The sequence below is a fragment of the Apis laboriosa genome, unplaced genomic scaffold, assembly GCF_014066325.1.
Source record: "Apis laboriosa isolate Shangri-la unplaced genomic scaffold, ASM1406632v1 scaffold9_cov152, whole genome shotgun sequence".
In the NCBI taxonomy this organism is placed as follows: domain Eukaryota; kingdom Metazoa; phylum Arthropoda; class Insecta; order Hymenoptera; family Apidae; genus Apis; species Apis laboriosa.
In genome coordinates, this window is record NW_025224966.1 from 1,856,603 (window position 1) to 1,876,309 (window position 19,707).

The following is a 19,707-nucleotide window of genomic DNA, read 5'->3' on the forward strand; positions in this document are numbered from 1 at the left end:
GGAATATTGTTCTTCATCGATATCCTTACGGAATTAAATACATTTTCAAAAATTTTAACTTTTTTACCGCTTATTGAAAAAAAATTACTACGTGATTCGTATACACATACTCAAACACAGAACATTGTATACATAATCTTTATTTTCTACTTTTTTAATATGCTTTTACTTACATAGCTGTCCAGCAAAAATAATTAATTGATTTTTAGTATCTTCTTCTAAATAAAAACATATTCGACTATATTTTAATCATTCACAAGCAATGTCACCTACTTATTCTATCAATCATTCGTCTTGACAATTGATTTGACTTTGTATATATTTGATTTTTTGTTTTCGAATTTTTCTTTAAAAATATTTTCGAAATATTACATGAAATATTATAATATTTCATGTTACATCTTGTTTTAACGAGAAAGGTTATGTAAAAAAAAGTTTGCTTTTGACAAAATAAAACAAAAGAAGAAAATATAATATATAAACTTGATAACTATAATAATTTATAATAGTAGTGAAACTCTACTCAGTGCGCTATCTAAAAGCGAACTAATTTTGCAACGTTAGGTGACGCTCCGAGTTACTTCCATATATCATGAGAGAGAAGTATAATACTTGTAAATACCGAGCTATAGCAGAGAAGAAAAAAAGAGGTAGAAAAACTCAGCAAAAATTCTTATGATTTCAACCATCGAATGACGAATTATCATCAAATTAATATTTCGATTGCTAATTTTAAAAATAATTGCATTTATCTATAAATGTTTACGAGATAAAATGGGTCAGATTTGTGTTTTAATTTTGAAAACTTGATTTCCTAAATTTATATGTCTTTGTTACAAAAAACATACTATTTACACATATTTTAATTTCACATATTTTTAATTTTATAAATAGATTACGTTATATTTAATCGATTTGTGTGATTTGTGTGTTTTATCTCATATAAATTGAGTTAATATAATAATATGAAAATATTTTATTTCAAATTTAAAAAATTTGTTGTCCGATATTATTTGTTTCGTTTTTAATTGATTTTATTTTCATATTATTTAACTTGTTACCACCATTATTATTAACATAAAATAGATATCGTTATTGTTAATTATCATTAATTAAAATGATTCTGTAAAATTTTTAAATTCAGAATGAAAATTTTAAACATATATATGATCTGTTATATCTATATTAAAGTACAATAAATTCAATGTAAAAAAATTTTACCAATAAACATAGGAATTCTCATATATTTTTATGAGAAATTATAATAAACAGATTAAAATTACACTGTTTATCATATTTTTATATTGAACTGAATTTGATTTTAAATAAATCATACAATTATTATTATTATAATTACTGTAATTATCGCTATTGTTATCCTGTTTTATTATTACAATATTAGTGCTTTAAACCAAAACTATATTCGCTTATATATAAAATAAATCTAAATACACGTTTGACGCATGGAAATGTTTATCAAGGCTAATCGGATTTAATAATTTGATTTAACTTAGTTTATGTAACAAATTTAAAATATACTAACATATTTGATGTCATTGATATTGATGATTTACAATTGGAAGTGTTATTTTATGCAAAAGTTATGTAAAAGCTTGTAATTATATAATAAGTTGATAGAGTTAAACTCTATAAGACATATTAAAACATACATAACTATTGTACGAAGATTTACAATGAAAAAGTGGTCTATGACCAGAAGGCCACTGCATTCACGCGAAAATATTTGTATACAACGGAACTTATATTTGACAATAGCTCTTCAGAACACAGATATAAAGTGAATATGCCAGTAGGTGACCTGTTTGTTTAAATAACATATTCCTAATACACAAAAATAGAACGAACAGCATTGTTTCCATAATATCAAAGGAACTTGGCGACAATAAAATGTCATGCACAGAGCTATGCACAAATACGGACATTTTCATCTTCAATGAATAGCTATTAGACCTGATTCCAAAAGTTTTTGCAACTTTGCTGCTACATCTTTATTTTTTAGATGGCTATAAAAAAAAAAATAATATTAATAAAAAGTAAGCAATTTTATTTTAGTCTAATAAATCTAATATGTTAATTGTACTTACTCTTGTAAAGCTCTAGGATCACTTTGCATTTGCTCTAAAATAAGTCTCATAGCAGGATCCCGTAATATACTTTGAACTTCTGGATCTGCCATTGCTCTCTTTCTTACTTCCTCAGGATTAGAACTAACAGAAACAGCACATGAACGATATCCTTCTAATGCTTCGCTATTTGAAGGATCTAATTCTAATGCTTTTTGATAAGCAGTGAGAGCTTTTCCCTGTTGTTGCATTCCTTGTAATATTTTACCTTTTCTTATCCAACCTTTAATAAACTTTGGATCAATTTCTACACATTTCTCACAATCCTTTAATCCGAGATCAAATGCTGCCAATTTAGTATAACAAGCAGCTCTATTACTATAATATTTTGGATCATCAGGATTTCTTTTAATAGCTTCTGAATAATGTTTTATTGCTGCTGGATAATCTCCTTCTTTGTATTTTTCATTTCCAAGTTCCTTTTCTTCTTCTGCTTTTACTGGATCAATATATGCTTTCCTTTCTTCTTCTTTGATAATTTTATCAATATCTGAAAGAAGAGTTTTAATTTCTGGTGTTCTGTGTTCTGACATAGATTTTTCGTAATACACCTTTGCTTGTTTCCAGTTCTCCATTTTTTTATATGCATGTCCAATTCTAGTAAATGCCTTAGCTATTAATTTAAAATCTGCTCTATTTTCTCTTCCAACTTCAATAGCTTTTTCACATTGAGAAATACACTTATCATATTCTTTCTGTTCAAAATATACTGCTGCTATGTTTAATAAGTAAATGATTTCTGTAGGATCTAATTCAACTGCCTTATTATAATGTTCAAGAGCTATTTCAAATTTTTTCTGTTTATAAGCATCATTACCCAATTGTTTCTCACGTTGTGCTTGCTTTTGAGGTGTACTATAATCTTCTTCTTCTTCTTTTTTCTGAGGTTTAGGTGGTTCCTGTTTAGGTTTTGGAGATTCTGATTCAGAATCTTTGTGCATTGGCATTTCTACATCAGTATCCATGTCCAATAATACACTAAGAGTAGTAAGTATTCGTTTATCCGATAACATTTGAGCTGTCGCATCTGGATTATTTCTAAGAGTATCCAAAAGTTTTAAATATCCTGGATCTTGCAAAAAGCTTTTAGTTCTAGGATCATTTGCAAGTTTTACAAAAAGATCTGGTCTATTGAAAGGATTAGCAGCCATTAAAAGTTGAGCTTTAACTTCAGCTAAACCACTTTGAAGTTGGACATTGCCAGGATCATATTGTAGACCAGTTTCATATGCTTTAATAGATTCATTCAATTTACCTAGATAAGCTAGTGCACTACCCATACGTGAATATCCTTTTCCCCAATCAGGTTTTAAATTCACAGTTTTCTCAGCATCCTCTAATGCTTGTTTATATTTTCCTGCTTTAGCAAAAGCTGCAGATCTATTACTATATAAAACATGATTATTTTCATCTAAGCCAATTGCTTCTGTATAATGTTTAATAGCCTCTTCATATCTTCCTTCTTCTAAAGCAGAATTACCTTTTTGTTTCAGTAAATATACCTGCACACATTTAATAATTTGATATTATTAAATATACACAATTATAATTCAAAAAGACGAATACTAACAAAAAATAAAAAATATTCTTTTTAAAAAAAATTTTAAAACGAAAAAAGTTATCTAATTAACAAACATCTCGAATTTTCCATTATATAAATCTAAATAATTGTAATTTCGAAACAAAAAATGAAATAAAAGAATAAAAATTAATGTTCTTAGGAGCAACCTAATAGAATGTACGAGAAAAATATTGCAGGAAGCAATAAGACAAGCAAGACAATTTTTAAAGCAAAGCGTGTTCAATGGATGATATCGTGAATAAACACAGTGCTTTTAACCTTACGAAATATATAATGGCAATCGACATGATAAGAATGTTTACCTGGTCCATTACGATTGACTTCAGAACAGTGATACTTTCGTTCTATTTTTCGCAACTCGTTCTTTTATGCTTGCAAAGATACGTGATGACTCGTGAATGCACACTCTTGAGCCGGCGCAGATTTTCAGAAAGCTCCAGAAATGGACAACTAGCGCCACTTCTTGATTATAGTGAAACTAGTTATACGTAATGTCTTCCCGTGATTATGTTCTACAATTTTCTAGTACCTTCGAAAATGTATATACTTTTTTTATGTATAACATGAATTCAATTTTAACTTCATCTTTAGTTCAAATGATATTACATTCCTTTGGCATATTTTCCTTTACAATATATGTATCATCACAATTGAACTACAGAATAGACCTAACATTTAATAGGACAAGTAGTAAGAAAAGGATGGAAATAGAATAAAAATTCAGAAATCAACGCCATCTCTAGTGTGTCACAACGAAACAAATATAGACAAAGAGAGCAAATAATAAAAGAAGGACAGAGATAGAATAAGAAATAACCATTAATGCCATCTGTCAAGTGTTAGAGATATTTCTTTAGAAAGACAAAATAAAATAGAATAAAAATTGAAAATTAGTATTATTACTTAAATATCAAAAATATTCAAAAATTATGAAGAGAGAACGCTGATCTTTAGAAATTTTATTTTATTTTATTTTAAAAAGATATCATTGATATTTAAAAAATGATATTAATAACCAATTTTTATCTTATTTCTATCTTTTTTTTGATCACTTATTTATATATGTTTCATTTGTAGAATGACACTTTGAAAATGGTACTAATAATACAATTTTTATTATATTTTTGTCTTTGTTCTACAATTTGTTCTTATTGTGCTTGTTTCATCTGCAGCATTTTTGAAATAGCATATTTCCGAATTTTTATTCTATTTTTTTTCTATTATTTGTTTCATTAAGATTATTTCATTATTAAGATTATTGTGTACTTCATGTTCATATATGTACTATTTATGTATTATTATTTCGTTAACTTCTGCTAATATAATGATTTATATTTTACATATATATAATTTTTTCATGTACAATTTATAATTAATATTTTTTTATTACGCTTTATTTTTTATTTTAATTATATTTATATCTCTTTCTTAAATTTTCATTGCTAAATTAATATATATATATATATATATATATATATATTGCCTTTAAACTATATAATTTAGATTTTCCTTAATAGAATTGTCTTTATTTTAATATTTTGATTAGTTTATTATTATTTTGAAACATAAAGTTATAATATTTATTAAAATAATAAAATGTAGGAATTAATAAATTCTTTAAGTTAAATGTGATAGAACATTTAAAAAAAAAATGAAAAAAATAATGATTCGAACGGAAATAAATATATATGAACGACTTTGACTGTTAAAAAAAATCAGTTACTTTATATTTTGATATCCAAGATTGTTTGATTTGGTATGTCATAAAAGTCTGATATTTTTATTAGCAAAATGAAATAACTGGGAAATCCCAACTATTCATTTTATCCACAACTAGTTCGATAACTAGTGCGATATTATATTCAAAATTATTTTTTGTATACATTAAAAGTATTTTTATATTGTATTATAAAAAACAATATTTTTGAGAAATAAGAAATATACTTCAAATTATTGCATTTTTTATATTAAGATAAATTTATACATAATTAAAAGATTATTTACTTATATTTAAAAGATTGTTAAAACAATTAATAAAATTCTCTTTTTTTTAAATTCCAAAATTTGTTTATTTCGCAAATTAAATTCATTCAAAAACAATTGAATTTATAAACTTTTTAAAATGCTTAGATCATTATAACTTTATGTATTTAAAAACTAATTAAAAATTAGTTCTTACTTCATATTTTTATATCAATTCTTACAAATTCTTTCAAGATTAGTACTACATTTCATGTTCTATTATATTTTCATGAGATAAAAATTAAATCGAATAGAAAGTATTTATTGGTATCTCTTACTGTTCGTTTACTATTTCAAATTTTTAATAAAAAATTTTAAAATTGATGAACTTTTCAAGATTTTTTATTACTAAAAATATAATTATCAAGTTTGTATAACAATGTCGTTTTATTCCGATGCTATAAAAATAATTAAAAATATATTTAAAATATATTAAAATAATAAAACTTGACTATATACAATAAAGATAACAGCAATGAAAAAATAGTAAAAGTTTAAGATATAGTATCGAAGTATTTTGCTCTAATAATACACAAATAAATTATGTTTTTTGAAAAATAATCCTATTCATAAGTATTATTTTGGTTTCTTAATTTACTTAATATAAATATATGTATGTACATATTAAAAAAAATTATGAAATTATGAATGTTTTATTAGATATTATTATACTTCTGTATTTCTTTTATCAGATTTTTTTCATTTAACACATCCAAACATACAAATATCTTTAACACATTTTCACATCATTCAATCAGAAATGTATTAAATGTAATATTTTTATTTATATTTACAGAGCGAGATCCTAAAATATGAATTATTTGCATTTGATATATTTTACAATGATCATATTCGTTTTTCTTTGTTAATGAACTATTTTAGTTACTCCTCATAGAGGCACAATTAAGAATATTCAAGACTTTTGTTTCTCTCTATACTTCGTTTTATACTTTCGTTATATATTTGTATTATTTCATTCTTTCTTGTTTTTACAATATGTTTCACACTGATATCACTAATTAACTTTAAGTAAATAACATATATTCAATTTATTAATTAATATTTGAACTCAACAAAATTCGAATTATTCTATGTTACATATCATGATATATTACAAACCATTCCAAATCTAACGATACATATATAAATACACACACACATATATATATATATATATTTATATATATTATATATTTATATATATCGTTATATATTATAAAAATATAATATATATACAATCGTATTATATATTATATATATATATATATATCGTTCATAGCAATTTTTTGATTCTAATTCATTACATAATGCTAAATTTCGATTGTATAACAAACAAAATTGAAATGTTTGTTAAAGATTTGATGAATGTTTCTATTGTTTCACAACAATTATGCCTAAGATATATAAATTATTGCAGAACTTTCATCTTCATCACTACTATTCGAATCTGACTCAGGAAGTGGTTCTGGTATTGCTCCCAATCTTACTAATTCCCTTGCAAGTTGTCTATCAATATGTAGAGCTAATTGATACGCAGTCTCTCCACGATAGGTTTTTGTATCTAAGGAAAATCTACATTCTTGAAGGAGGAACGTAACCACAGATCGGCATCTACATTGCATAGCAAGATGAAGAGCCGTTCGTCCTGCTAATCCTTCTCTAGCATTAAGATCTGCTCCGCGATGTACTAGAAATCGTACAAGTTCTACTTGATCTGATGAAGCCGCAATGTGTAAACATGTTTGTCCTGAAACATAGAATATATTAAATACATAAATGTTTTATATAAGATATTGAAAATAAAAATATCATTTTATTTTTTTTAACCGAATAATTTCAATGAGGATAAACAATTACATCATAATGACAAATCACATACTTTTAGAAGATAATTCTAGAAAAATGCGATCGGTGCATCAATGATTTAATTAGAAATCTATTAGTTCAAATAATGAAATTTGATTAAAAAAAAATTTATATTAATCAAAAAAAAATACTAAAAATATGTAATATTTAATTATATAATTATTAATTTTATTATAATTGAAAACATTTCGCAACAAAAAATTTTATATATCTATTATGCAAATATTTATTTTTATTCTTATTAAATATACAGACATATACATGATATATATTGTATCAGATAAGAAAAAAAATAAATAATATGACATCTAAGTATTTTTTATTATTCGAATATTTATTCGATATTGTATCGAATAAATATAATTGATTTTCTTTCTTCGAAATTAAATGACATTCTACTATTAGATTATATGTTTTAAAATCGTATATCTCGTTTCTTTTTAATCTAAACTTATAAATTCAAGTGTATAATTTTCATTATCAAAATTTAAATTATATTTTATTTTAAAATTTAAATCATTTTTAAGTTTGATATGATACAATTTACGAAATAAGCCGATAAATCTATCAAAATTATTCTGAAGCAAAAACTTTATTTCGTAATTCAAAATCAACCATTACGCCAACCATTTCATAAATAACTATAAAATGTATAAGTCAGAATGGAGTGTAAGGATGACGTTATGTGGGAATTCCAGGATTTTGTAAATGACTTAATATTCAGTATCTAACTGATCATTTATATTATATATAAAATTGCAAAAAATATAACGAATGAAAAAAAAATAGAAAAGATATTTAACTTAATTTTCCTTTAATATATGCAAATTATCATTTGAATATTGTCCAAAAAAAAAATTACTTTTAAATTATAAATCACATGAAGATTATTCGGAAATTCAGATGTTCTCAAAAGATCTTATTATTATTATTTTTTTTTAAAGTAAATGAGTAAAAACAAAATGAATCGTCGAATGTATTGTACTTTGACTTCACGGAATTTCCGAACAAAACAATTGAAATAACGGATGATTCTCGATTCTCGATGAAATCATGGGAAACCCGCGCATAATCACGGTTACAGGATTGTTTTTCATGCTACGCGTGCGCGAGTGCTATGCCAATGACTGTTGTTTCATATGGTAAAAGTTGTTAGAATTTTCCGACATACTTTTTTTCTGCAAGCAATATTACATGCATATTATTTCTTTCCTTTTTCAAAAACATAGTGTTATATACACTCCTTTTTATTATTTTTTTTATAAGAATATTATTTTAATAAGGATTATAAGAATTATATCTTCAAAGTATTTTTTATAATTATAAATCAATCAATTACCATTATAATTTCGTTGCTCCAGATCTTGTGATAGAATTTGTATTTTTTTCTCAGCAAGAAAGTAATTCTTTTCTATAGAATTTATTGGATCAATGAGGGCTTTTACCGAGGCAAGATCACCAATCGTACATGCTAGATGAAGCGGCGTATTTCCACGAAAACTTCTCAGTGATGGATTTGCACCTGCCAAAATTAATCGCCTAACGATTTTTGGTTGTTGTGTTAATACAGCCAAATGTAAAGGTGTCTGACCATCATCATTTTGAATATTTAAAAAGCATGAATGTGGTGCCATTTTTATCAAGTTGAATGTAGCTTCCATATAACCTTGTATTATGGCCATATGAAGTAACCTGAGATGATAAAAAAAGAAACAAATTATTAATTAACGAATAACATTATTATAAAGACAAAAAAACATATGTTATAATTTTCTACCAGTACAGTAGTTATGACATTGATCAAGATATGATATTGATTATTCTTTAAAACAACAAATGTCTTCAACGAATTATTTCATTCATTATGATTTTTTTTTTAATTTTGTATAATTTTGTTATTTTTATATAATTGTCAATACTATTAAATAGACGAGCAAATAAAATTTTTTATTTGTAACGACGCAAGATCATACTATTTATTGTTTGTTATAAAAAAATTTGATTTTCTGAAAATTCTTTTTAAAAAATGTATTAGTTTCATAGTTTGATAGTTTAGTAAATTAATATAGTTAAAAACATTTCACAATTATAGCACTTCAATGTTTTTTTTAATATAAAATGATTGATCAATTTATGCATGCATATAATTACATATGACATTTTCTTTAATCATAATCATGCTTTAAAAAACTCATAATTGTACTTGATAATATTTGTCATGCAATATTATTTAACTTAAAATGATGATATAATTAAATTTTAATTGTTTATTCAGTTTTTTGACTTTTACAATATTTTTATGAAAATTTATATATATGAATTTACAAACAATGAATAAGACTTGTCATATTAATCAAGAAAATATAAAGATCTGTTCTTTTACAAAAATTACATAAATTACTAAGTTATTTCATCATACAACATTTAATATTCATTGTTTTTCAAAAATGTTATCATTATTATTATTATATTATTAATTAATATATATTCGTAATATTAAATTCACTTTAAGACATTTTAAAATATTTAATTATAAACCAAATTATTAACTAAAATTTAATCATAATCTAAATCAGTCTTACATTTAATCATAAGAATAAACAAAATGTATATCATAAATTAAATCAGCCGAATTTTGACTCGCTTAAATGATTCACCCACGTGTATTTGTTTACATCCATTGATTTAATTAATTGAACAGACTATACATAAAGTCAATATGGCGTCAAAATTGAATCAAAGCTCGAATATTATGCGAAAAATACTTTTAGATATATATTATTTTTGAACAATTCAATTTTTTATGCTGATATTTATAGATATTTATAGATATTACGTAAAAGACACAAAAAAATTAAAAAATAATATCATAAAATAAAATTTAACCAAACATCAAATTATTTATTACTTTATTTTGTTATTAATGACTATTTAGTCATATCATAGTTATATATATATATATATAGAAATTTTAGAAAAATGACATCTTCTTTATGTAAAGTGTAAAATGACTCATGCAAAATTCGAATAATTGTATTATTTTAAAAGAAAAAGAGCATATATAAATTACTTACGTGTCTCCATCATCATTTTGTGTATAATAGAATTGCCAAGATTTATCACTGAGCGATTTTTCAGAAGATTGATGCGATTCATGTCGCAATGTTGAAACATCATTCTTCAATTCAAGTTTGTCGGTATTTACTGGAGTCAATTCGATAGTAGGTTCAACTTGAACTTTATTGCTTGTTAGAAGATTTAATGTAACTTTTTTTAATGTAAATTGGCTCAAGTTTTCGCTTGAGTCAAGATCCACACCACTATCTATTCTCATTGGTTCCGGGACAACAGGTGCGGTTGCAATATTCAATTCGTGATCGTGTAGCTCCGAACTGATTTGGAGATTTCCACTGGATAAAAATCCGGAATCAATGTGGCCCGAATTATGTTGTTTTTCGAACTTCTGTTGCTCATTCTCTGGAACATTGCTTTCCATTGGTGTCATTCTTGAATTCCACATTTTTGATTTCGATATTCAACTCGTGCAAAAAAATCGATTTTTTTCTCACACGTCAAAATAATATTATGTGATTCTACATACACAGATAAAATAGTAAGTAAAGCACTGTGCGTATATACGTTCCTCTTAATATAATATTTTTATGTAGTTTTTAAGCAAATAATTAATAAACTTTTTGATTTTGTTCGATTCTTCTTCCACTGAACAAGAACTATTTATTGTTGTTTTGTTTCTCGTTAATTTACAAATGACGTTACTATTTCATTTATTGGATCAATCATACGATTGTCGTTCGTCTTAACAGCTGGTTTCTTTATTTGTATTCGTTTCTTATTATTGTCACTTTCTCGTTTTGACTGTATTCGCAAATATTAGCAACTAGTATATTATATCACAATAACTTCATGTTATGAGGAAATGAGTTTTAGGTATGAAAACTCATTTGACAAAAAAGGTTATGTAAATAAGAGTTTATGTTATGGATGAAAAAAGCAGAGGAAAAACTAAAACTATATATATATTTTCAATAATTGTATTAAAATACCACTACACATGCTATCTGAAAACGAACTAACTGTGTAACGTTAGATGATACGCTGATTAACTTCCACAATAATGGCCATAATGCACAGTAGAACCTCTAGCGGATAGATGGCTTATTAGCTTTTAAAGGGGAAAGGTAGGGGTGGGAAAACCCATCATCCTCTAACAGGGACAACTGCACGTATACATTGCGTACTTATTTTAACTTAGCATTCTTTAAATAATGAATTAGAATAAAAAAATTGAATTGAGAACTCTTAATAAATATCTTTCATTTATTGATTTATATCTATCATTTTATTTGACTCAAATAATTATTACATAAAAATATTTGATAAATTATTTCATTTTTTTAAAAAATCTAAAGAAGAATTAAAAAAGTAGATACAATGTTAAAATTTTTTACAATATATTCAATAAAGCATAAGAAATTTTTTAACCTTGTGCATTTTCTATGAAATCATTTATTTTCTTTTTATAATCGATCTTATTTTTTCTATTTCTTATGTTTTTTTGTTTTTAATTGATCATAAAAAAATTTCTAATCTAAAATTGAATGCAAATTAATTAATGAATTTTTATTTAAATATATAGATTATTATGAATTTAAATTAAATTTTATCATTTTATCAAATATTTAAAGCTCGATGAGAAAGTGTTTCTTTGTCACGATTATTTCAAACACATTTCTACCTTTCTATAGAGAAATGAAGTTTTCACTGTTCTACTTTCTTTTCGAATAATTTATATGAGAATTCATTGGGAATTCCATTGATACTTCCGATTTGGAAACTTTACTGATATTTACGGATAATCTCGACAGTTAATACGTTACGATATAACGATTAGATAAGTTAATACAGTGATCTCGAAATTTTGAAAACAAACCTTGGTCCTATTCATGGTCATTAAATATGTTTTTCCTCAAAGATAATGATATTCAATATATTCAATCATTAAAACAAAAGAAATCCATATCCGTATTATTATTATTATATGATAGCTTACATAGTTATAATTCCAGATTATAATCGATGTATATATTATATTATAATTTAAATGATTATACAAGAATGATTATAATAAGAAAATGATTGAAACATGTTAGGTAAATGAGATGATTATACAGTGAAAGAAGGTTAAAAACATACCTATAAACAATAATTTTAATCTTTAATCTGATGATAAATAAATTACATAATTATTCGTTATTAATGAGTAGAACATTACATAAATATTTAATTTTTTGTTTGTAATTTGTGTAAAACGATTATTGAAATTTTGATATTATATGTATTCAATTTATTTATGAATTAGCATATAAAAAATTTATCAATAACTTCGTAATTCTAACCAAATTTTTTCACAATAAGAATAAATCAAAATTCAGTCTATAATCCGTTATCTGGGGAAAACCTGATTTTTGATAAGCTTAAAACATGTATTGTATCTTTAGCTTATAAGATAATATTTTTTCTTTATTTTTTATCGGTAAACTATAAATTATCACTAATTTAAATCAAATAATTCGGAATCATTGCTTGAGTATCTGCATTAAAATTTTTTAACGATTCACTTTCCGATATCAATTTTACTTTCAATTATAAGACCAGAAACAATTGAAAATGTTTGAGAATTAAATTTTTTCATAAATATTTTCACGAATTATTTATATTCTTTTCATTTAATGATTAAAAATTACTTATTTATTTATATTTCATAAAGTTAAATATATAATGATACTTTAATTATTCAAGATCTATTCAAGAAAAATACAATGACTCAAAAGCGAAATAGCTAAAGCATTGGATAATTTTTTAATATATTTGAAATAATTTTATTTTTTCAATAATTTTCTATGTTTGTAAATTTATCATTTAAAGATATATTTTATAAATATTTTTTTATAAATTAAAAAACTATAATAATTATTTATTTTTTAAGAAAATTTTTTTTCTATAACCTACTTATTAAATATTTAAATTCATAAAAACTATGATAAAATTTGAAAAAAATATAAATAATTTATAAAAAAAAATATTTTTTAAAAGTTTACTTACTTATTAGAGATTTTTTCGCAAATATGATGAATGGATTTGATCCATAGTGAATTGTTTGTAACGTTTTCTGCATTCAGAGGAAAAACTATAATTATATTACACATTTTATATATATATATATATATATATATATATAATTTATTAAAACTTATATTTGATATATTAAATATAAGTTTTAATTAGACAAATAATTTACTTGAGTAACATGCAATGCAACGTATTGCAACGTGGCTCTTTTTGAACGAACTGCGCGCTACGACATAGAATTCAAGTTTACAGGAAATTCCTAATGAAAATAGATAGTAATAGTAATATGCGGGCTTATAAATTTTTTAAGGATAATTCTTAATAAGAATTTCTTTTGTATGGAATTTTCTTTTATATAAAGAATTCAAATATTTTATATATTTCATAAATAAATTATATAAATATATAATATATATATAGTATAAGTACAAGATATATTTTATAATTTTTATTTTAATATTTCATAAAAATAACAATTATTATATATTATTATGTTCAAGTATGCCTTGTCGTATTAATGGTTCACATATAGATCTTGGTAATAAATGATATGTATTCTTTTTTAACAAAATTACTTGTCCATCTTCCAATTCTAATCTTCCAAAATCCATTACACATTTTACCTAAAATATTATATTTTATTTATATTAAATCATTTTTATAATAAAGTTTGTACTTTCATTTTATTTACCTCTACGTAAGGAGTTTTTGGAGGTAAGATATTTGTTGTTAAATTAAATCCATAATCTTCTCCCAAAGATTTCATATATGTAGCTAAAGATTTATTATATGATTGAAACCATTGAATTTCAGCATTTAATAGATTGGAATTTATTTCTGGTGGTAAAATACTTCCTAATTCCCAGCGTAATTCTCTTAATTTTCTCATTCTATTATATATATATGCTAAGATACACCTTTTATTTCTTGTTAATGCTATATGTCTTAACTGTACTGATGGTAATAATGCCATATTATCATCGTTTCTAATAGCATTACTGAAAAAAATATGTTTAATCAATAATTTCTTCTTGAATTTTATAAATAATTCTTATATTATTATATTTTATATTTACAAACCTATCTACCATATTTGCATTATATAGTGATTGCATCTCTTCTAAAACTTCTTTAACTAATGCCTCCTATAAAAAAAATAATTTTTTTCTAAAATATTCCATAATTATTTTTAATTTAATATATTACCTACATTAAATTGTGATATATCAGTACATGAATCTAATTCTAATATAAGTTGAAAACCTTTTCTTCCATACATATTTTATTAATAATATAAATTAAAAAAATATATATAATATTATTTTTAATAAGAAATATGAAATTCTTAAATTATTAATCTCTAATACTAGTAATTTTAACAATAACAAATTTTAAAATTATTAATTGCTACAAACTAGCTAAGACAAACAATTCATATTCAGTGACATCTATAAAATTTTCGCTTTTAGCGACATCTCACATCAAATCAAGAATTTTTAGAAGCAATCTAGGTTATTATTATATTATAAGTAATATATTTAATTGAATTTAGAGAGGAATTGTTTATTAATATGTTAATGCTTAGAAAAGTTATTATAAAATTACAAACATGTTCATATCAAGAATTAACATATTGTACAAAGACTATTACGGAAAAAATTAGTCCAATTATTTCTAAGAAAAATTATGCAGATGAAAATTTTTTTTATCAAAAACCACGAGAAGTGTGGTTAGAAAATTTAGATACTGTTGAAAGAAAAAAGTTAGGACTTGTAAGTTTACATCCTGATGTTTATGGAACAGCTCCTAGGATAGATATAATACATCAAAATGTGCATTGGCAAAGAATGTATCGTTTCGTGGTAATTATTTTTATTAATCGCTTCTATTGAAAATTAAAAAATTATAATTAATTATATATTAATATAATAATTACTTTACATATTAATATAAAATATATTAATTTTTTATTTTAGTCTTATGCACATACAAAAGTGCGTTCAGAAGTAAGAGGTGGTGGCAAAAAACCTTGGCGACAAAAAGGATTAGGTCGTGCACGTCATGGAAGTATACGTTCTCCATTATGGAGAGGTGGTGGTATTATACATGGACCCAGATCTCCTACAACTCATTTCTATATGTTGCCCTTTTATAGTCGTGTTAATGGACTTACATCTACATTATCTGTTAAATTAGCTCAAGATGATTTGTATATTATTAAAGATTTAGAAATTCCATCAAATGAACCATCATATATTGAAAAATTAATAGAAGAAAGACATTGGGGTCCTTCTGTATTGTTTGTTGATACTGATGATATCATGCCAATAAACATCACAGAAGCTACAGATCAAATAAAACATGTAAATTTAATGCCTGTATATGGTAAATATATTATGTATATTTATAAATTTTAATATTCTTAATTTTTTTTTAGATTCATTATTTCTTTACTTATTTTCCAGGATTAAATGTCTATAGTATGTTAAAACATGATACTTTAGTTCTGACTGAAAGAGCTGCACGTTTAATTGAAGACAAAATATTATATCATTTGCACAGACCAGATTCTCGTAAAGTAATGGCAAAATTTAAACTTAATCAATAATAAAAATTGAAAAATGTAGAAGTAAAATATATTTATTATTTATAAAAATTTATCTATTTCGTATAACAATATATAATCTTATAACAATCTTAATTATATCATAATTATTTTCATTAATTATTTGTCATAGGATAAAATTCACATTCTAATTACAAATAAAATTATTTCTTCTTCAAAGTTGGCATACTGGTTGATTTTCTAGGTAGAGGCTACAAATGTAAATATTAATAACATTAAACAAAGTTTAAACATAAAGTGATAAATATTAATATAAAATATATAATGAATAAAATAATATAATGAATAAAAATAATCCTTACTATTGGATGAGGATCTGTACCTAACATTTTTTCACGAATTGCCCATCTTACATTTGCATGTTTTGCTTCTCCAGGAAATGACATTTGTTTCCATTCTTGTTGATATTTTTGATATAATATAACAGGATCAGTCTTTCCAATATATTTACTTTTTTGAGCTTCTGGTTGTAATCTCCATGGTCTAATAACTATATTAAATAAGATATAAAATTTTATTTATACATATAACATGATACATGATACATGTTAGAATCTTACATGATTTTGTTCCAGAATGAGTGTTTTTTGTAGATGATGTACTTTTTGTTTGACTACTTGTAACATATTTGTAATGTTGATGCTCTAAAATATTTGGTGCACTCATAGGACGAAAAGATTGTTGGGATAATAATTTTTTTTGATTTAATATTTTATCATGTTGCATATTTGTTTTATCATGCGTTTCTATATGAAAATCTTTTTTTAAACATTCTTCATAACTACTTTTATTTTTAACATAAAATCTATCATCATCATTATCCGATACAACATCAGATTTAACATTAGAATGATTTTGTGTTTTCATAGATTTTGATTGTATAATATCCATTTTGTGTTTTGTATTTGCATAATTTTCTTTGAAATTTATAGAATTTCTATTTTCTTTATCACATGACAATTTTGTCAACTTTACTTTTACAATGGTGTCATCAATATAAGAACTAGAAGAATTAGTTGATACAGTATTTTCAACAGAATGAAACTCTGTTTTTTGTTCTCTAAGAATTTCTTTAATCATATTTTTTTGCTTATTTATTATTTTTTTTTTAATTTCTTCTTTTTTTTGTTGTCTTTCACGGTCTTTTATCTTTCTATATAACTTTAAATCTTAATACAAAAAAAAATATAAATCAAAATATATATATTAGATACAGTATTTATAAAATATTTAAATATCAATGATCGATAAAAAAAAATAATAATTATTACCTTTCATAAATGCTTTAAGTTGTTGAGCAGTAATTCCAACAAATCCTAAAGAATTAAGAAGAACAAGTATTTCTCGAGGATCGTCATTCATTATTAATTATTTTTGAGTTTAAGAATAAACAATAAACAATAAACGTCAGTAAAAAATTGTCACTGATTGTTCTGTACACACTATTTAAATGATAAAAACGTTAAAGATGATACTTCTATTAGCCATAAATTAGCAATAATCATTTAGATGGTTATACGAACTTTTCATTAAAAAAGAAATTAAATCAAGATATTAAAAATTAATTTTATTATTTATATATTTTAATTATATTAATAATAAATAAAAATATATATGTATAAATTTTAGTGCATCTATTATTTATTATATACAATATTTTATAAAATAAAAATATTAAATAAGTATACTTTCTATAGAGCAAACATACTTGATAGAAATTTTCAACTGGAACTTAACAGAAGTTCAACTGCCATCTCTTGGAAAGATTATCAATTAAGAAGACCGTTTTAAAAAATTCAAAAAATAGCTAAAAAGTATTATAATGGAATATGAAATAAAAAAAACTTCAATAAAAGATATGTTTACACATAAATTTTTATAAATATTTTAAATAAATTAATAGTACGTTAGTATTTTTCTTTTAAATATAAATTTATTTTAATAATATAATAATAAACAAAATAATCGGTATCTGCGCAGAAAGTTCATCTGAGCTTGATTAAGTTTAACGAAGCATGTTTAATTGTTCATCAGTCTGAAAACTAATCTTTGTAGAAAATGTCGTTAGTTACATATAGCGTTTTATTTTTTATTATTACATTAATAAAAATTCCCATTTCAGGTAACAACATTCTTAAATTTTATATTATTAAATACAATGTTTGAATTTAAAAACTATTATTAATAAATTCAAATAGTATTAATTATGATTGCTTTTTAGATATATATGCTTCAAAAATTTACACTTTAGACGTTCCACTCGTTGTCCGTAATGGAACGGGACCAATTGACCTTTCCTGTATTTATAATATCAAAGATAAAGAAAACGGTCTCATAATAAAATGGTATCATAATATTGACCAAATTTATCAATGGATACCACCAAGTAATTTTAAATATAATTTTTTGAATTGTATAATTTTGTACAATATATGATATATTTTTTTTTTGTTATTATAGTGCCACCTCAAGATACAGGAGTAATAAATGGATTTACCGAATATTCTGAACAAAATTTAAGATATTTTAATTCAAGATCTATCATACATTTAAAAATGGCCATTGTTGAAATGAGTGGACAATATACTTGTACAATTAGCACATTTCAAGAAAAAGATATGAAAAGAACAAAAATGATTGTTTATGGTAAGTTTATAATTATAAGTATTATAATAATTATAATAATATTTGATTAATTTGTATCATAATAATGCAAAATTATTGATATCATATTACAGTGCCTGAAACTGATATAATTATTCATGTTTCTTCTTTCAATAAAAATCATTTAAATTTAACATGTATAGCAAACGGAGCACAGCCACGACCAATACTAAAAATTTATATAGAAGGAATTGAAGTAAATAATTATTATGATAAAACTGTAAAAATATTGGAATATAAGACTATTCTTTCTGCAAAACGCAGTGCAATCATAAAAAATCCTCTAGAACCATTACTTTTGGAGTGTGAAATTTCTATACCATATACGGATTATAAGCGCAGAAAAAAAATCATTTATTATCCCAGTTTGAATCGTTTCAATAAAAATACAAATTAAAGGAAAAGATGAATATAGAAATATTTGTAATTATTTTTTTTATTTTCAGCACAAATGCTATCACGAACGAATATTGCATCAAACTATCGAATTGATAGTATTATTATTATTTTCTATATAGTGTTATTATTAAAATAAATAAATACATGTCGGAAATATAACAAAAATATAAAGAAAAGTTCGCAATTACTATATATTAAACTGAATGTATATTTATATCATTAAATCTTATATTATAATATATATATATTATGTA

General features: G+C 23.4%; 6 protein-coding genes across 9 annotated transcripts; 2 read left to right on the forward strand and 4 right to left on the reverse strand.

Annotated features, from left to right (window-relative positions):
* Positions 1-1,285: 1,285 nt before the first annotated feature.
* LOC122719812 (stress-induced-phosphoprotein 1) lies at positions 1,286-4,298 on the reverse strand. Its single transcript, XM_043945979.1, has 3 exons — positions 4,029-4,298; positions 2,106-3,646; positions 1,286-2,024 (listed from the first exon to the last, which is right to left on the reverse strand). The coding sequence occupies exons 1-3, from the start codon at positions 4,035-4,037 to the stop codon at positions 1,952-1,954; spliced, it is 1,623 nt and encodes a 540-aa protein (XP_043801914.1). The 5' UTR covers positions 4,038-4,298; the 3' UTR covers positions 1,286-1,951.
* A 2,739-nt stretch (positions 4,299-7,037) lies between these two features.
* Positions 7,038-13,818, reverse strand: LOC122719731 (NF-kappa-B inhibitor cactus). The gene is made up of 4 exons (XM_043945808.1): positions 13,738-13,818; positions 10,689-11,091; positions 8,954-9,306; positions 7,038-7,495 (listed from the first exon to the last, which is right to left on the reverse strand). Exons 1-4 carry the CDS (start codon positions 13,808-13,810, stop codon positions 7,143-7,145), a joined length of 1,182 nt encoding a protein of 393 aa, XP_043801743.1. The 5' UTR covers positions 13,811-13,818; the 3' UTR covers positions 7,038-7,142.
* A 373-nt stretch (positions 13,819-14,191) lies between these two features.
* On the reverse strand, positions 14,192-15,151 carry LOC122719949 (DNA replication complex GINS protein PSF1-like). 2 transcript variants are annotated; one of them, XM_043946237.1, is made up of 4 exons: positions 14,975-15,151; positions 14,845-14,909; positions 14,456-14,762; positions 14,192-14,387 (listed from the first exon to the last, which is right to left on the reverse strand). In XM_043946237.1, exons 1-4 carry the CDS (start codon positions 15,041-15,043, stop codon positions 14,244-14,246), a joined length of 585 nt encoding a protein of 194 aa, XP_043802172.1. In that variant the 5' UTR covers positions 15,044-15,151; the 3' UTR covers positions 14,192-14,243. The 2 variants fall into 2 exon arrangements, with proteins under 2 accessions (XP_043802172.1, XP_043802173.1); XM_043946238.1 differs by having other exon boundaries at positions 14,971-15,078.
* Positions 15,152-15,291: 140 nt separating this feature from the next.
* LOC122719816 (39S ribosomal protein L4, mitochondrial) lies at positions 15,292-16,463 on the forward strand. Its single transcript, XM_043945988.1, has 3 exons — positions 15,292-15,626; positions 15,741-16,149; positions 16,230-16,463. The coding sequence occupies exons 1-3, from the start codon at positions 15,336-15,338 to the stop codon at positions 16,370-16,372; spliced, it is 843 nt and encodes a 280-aa protein (XP_043801923.1). The 5' UTR covers positions 15,292-15,335; the 3' UTR covers positions 16,373-16,463.
* On the reverse strand, positions 16,422-17,988 carry LOC122719815. 3 transcript variants are annotated; one of them, XM_043945985.1, is made up of 4 exons: positions 17,662-17,988; positions 16,951-17,559; positions 16,693-16,880; positions 16,422-16,581 (listed from the first exon to the last, which is right to left on the reverse strand). In XM_043945985.1, the coding sequence occupies exons 1-4, from the start codon at positions 17,750-17,752 to the stop codon at positions 16,534-16,536; spliced, it is 936 nt and encodes a 311-aa protein (XP_043801920.1). In that variant the 5' UTR covers positions 17,753-17,988; the 3' UTR covers positions 16,422-16,533. The 3 variants fall into 3 exon arrangements, with proteins under 3 accessions (XP_043801920.1, XP_043801922.1, XP_043801919.1); XM_043945987.1 differs by having other exon boundaries at positions 16,442-16,581; positions 16,713-16,880; XM_043945984.1 differs by lacking the exon at positions 16,422-16,581 and having other exon boundaries at positions 16,583-16,880.
* Positions 17,989-17,991: 3 nt separating this feature from the next.
* On the forward strand, positions 17,992-19,644 carry LOC122719817. Its single transcript, XM_043945989.1, has 5 exons — positions 17,992-18,512; positions 18,612-18,776; positions 18,851-19,036; positions 19,129-19,419; positions 19,501-19,644. Exons 1-5 carry the CDS (start codon positions 18,449-18,451, stop codon positions 19,587-19,589), a joined length of 795 nt encoding a protein of 264 aa, XP_043801924.1. The 5' UTR covers positions 17,992-18,448; the 3' UTR covers positions 19,590-19,644.
* The last annotated feature ends 63 nt before the right edge of the window (positions 19,645-19,707 follow it).